We start from the raw sequence: 2,214 nt of genomic DNA, 5'->3' as shown, positions 1-2,214 counted from the left end.
CTAGAACTCACAGAGATCCGCCTGCCTCTGCCTCCCGAGTGCTGGGATTAAAGGTGTGTGCCACTACTGCCTGGTCAGTTTTCTTTTTTAATGGAGTGTCTCCTACCCCTTTTCATACTTAGTGATTGAACCCAGGGCATTGTGCTTGCTAGACAAGTATTTTGCCTATAGCTGGACTAAATCTCCAACATCTCTGCCCCTTCTTTAGATTTATTTTGCGTGTATGAGTGTTTTGAATGAATGTATGTTTGTGTACCACATGTGTGTCTGGTGTCTATGGAGGTCAGAAGGTGTCTAATCCCCTGGAATTGCATTAGCCATCATGTGGGTGCTGGGATGGGAACTGAAATCAGGTCTTCTGTCAGAGCAGTAAGTATTCTTACCTACTCAGTCACCCTTCCCGCCCCTTGTTTTTATGTTTGTGACAAGAGTCTCACTCTTTAGCCCTTATTGGCTCAGAGCTCTAGACAGTCTTATTGGCTCAAAGCTGGGATGACAGGCTTTATCCTTTTATTGCATCTACTGAGGCTGTTTCCTTTCCTGTGATCTACAAGGTGTAGATTTCCACAACGGTTTTTGGGAAGTACTGTTGTATGATAGAAGAAAGGTTTTCAGAAGACACTAGTGTGGTGAGCAAATCCTCTACAAAGCTTCTCATGGCTTCTCTGTTTCTATAGATCCAGCATGTCTGGCTTGCACCTAGTAAAACAAGGTCGAGACAGAAAGAAAATAGACTCTCAGCGAGATTTCACTGTGGCTTCTCCAGCAGAATTTGTTACTCGTTTTGGGGGAAATAAAGTGATTGAGAAGGTAAGGTTCAGCTTACTAAACAATTTTGCCTAAAGTATATGAGACTTAATGCCTAGATTTGTTGTTTTGGTTTGTTCAAAATGGTATTTAGGTTTTTAGGGACTTTGCCTTTTTATGTATGAGTGTCCTTCTTTTTTCCCTAACATGCTACTAATACACATAATTTCACAGTTTACTTATTATATATCTCATATATTTATTAATATATATATTAATGCTGGTAATTTGGTCATAGTTGATAAGGGGTTGAAACTCTGCTTGTAATGTTCTTTTGAAAGATCTTGTGGAAATTGCATTAATTAAATCACTGCTTGGCCCATTAGTTCTAGCTAATTCTTCTTATCGGCTAACTCTCACATGTTGATTTAACCCATTTCTATTAATCTGTATATCTCCATGTGGCAGTGGCTTATCAGGAAAGATTCAGCATGTCTGTCTTTGGCGGCTCCATGGCGTTCCTCTCCTCCTCTGCCTTTCTTCCTTCCAGCATTCAATTCTATTTTCCCCGCCTACCTAAGTTCTGCCCTATCAACTAGGCTAAGGCAGTTTCTTTATTCATTAACCAATGAAAGCAATATATGGACAGGAGGACCTCCTACACCAAGCACATGTTGAAATATTTGCATAGCAATCATTTAGAAATATTGCTTGATCTTGTAAGAGTTGTTTCTCAGCAGTTTAGACTATCTACAGTTTTTGCTTGAAATTCTTTTTCAGACAAAGAGATGTGTAAAAATCTTTGTTTTTCTATCATTGCCTTTCTTTGCTATATTTTCCTTCATTTTCCATATGATATCCTTTCCTCCTAGGTTCTTATTGCCAATAATGGTATTGCCGCAGTGAAATGCATGAGATCTATTCGTCGGTGGTCTTATGAAATGTTTCGAAATGAACGTGCAATTCGATTTGTCGTCATGGTTACACCTGAAGACCTTAAAGCCAATGCAGGTGAGTTTCTAGCTTTATGTCACTTTAGATATAAAACATTGAATAGATCTGCCTGTAAGTAGGAGAATGTTACCTTAGGGAGTTTCCCAAGCCCAAGATTGCCAGTGAAATTCTATGCAAAGATTTCTCTTTTAAAAAGGTGTCAGTTAAAAAAAGAAAAACCACGTAATAAAATATATCAATACTAGAGGCACAAAAGTGACTACACAAAGGTCCCTGTGGTCTGAGGTAAGTAGTGAAAAATTTAAAAACAAGTATTTGGACTAAAAGGTGTATGACTTTTTCAGTATGAGGTATTTGTTAGGTCATGTATGTTAGTGTGTCTAATTGAAAATGTTGGGATGGAAATACATGGAATTAGAGAACATTTTACCTTTTTTTTTTTTTTGAGACAGGGTTTTTCTGTGTATCTTTGACTATCCTAGAACTCACAGAGATCCGCCTGCCTCTGCCTCC

At 38.4% G+C, this 2,214-nt stretch overlaps 1 protein-coding gene across 1 annotated transcript; it reads left to right on the top strand.

Moving 5' to 3' along the window:
- The first annotated feature begins 656 nt into the window (after positions 1-656).
- LOC126496441 (acetyl-CoA carboxylase 1-like) lies at positions 657-1,828 on the top strand. Its single transcript, XM_050133948.1, has 2 exons — positions 657-810; positions 1,620-1,828. Exons 1-2 carry the CDS (start codon positions 685-687, stop codon positions 1,818-1,820), a joined length of 327 nt encoding a protein of 108 aa, XP_049989905.1. The 5' UTR covers positions 657-684; the 3' UTR covers positions 1,821-1,828.
- The last annotated feature ends 386 nt before the right edge of the window (positions 1,829-2,214 follow it).

This window comes from Alexandromys fortis, unplaced genomic scaffold (assembly GCF_014885135.2).
Source record: "Alexandromys fortis isolate MF-2015 unplaced genomic scaffold, M_Fortis_MF-2015_v1.1 scaffold_4519, whole genome shotgun sequence".
NCBI classification, from domain to species: Eukaryota; Metazoa; Chordata; class Mammalia; order Rodentia; family Cricetidae; genus Alexandromys; species Alexandromys fortis.
The sequence above is the reverse complement of the archived record's forward strand: the minus strand, read 5'-3'. Positions and strand labels throughout refer to the sequence as shown.

Coding starts and splice junctions, on each gene's coding strand:
- LOC126496441 (XM_050133948.1), top strand. CDS start 685: ATGTCTGGCTTGCACCTAGTAAAACAAGGTCGAGACAGAAAGAAAATA. Junction 811..1,619: donor GAAATAAAGTGATTGAGAAG/GTAAGGTTCAGC, acceptor CTTTCCTCCTAG/GTTCTTATTGCCAATAATGG.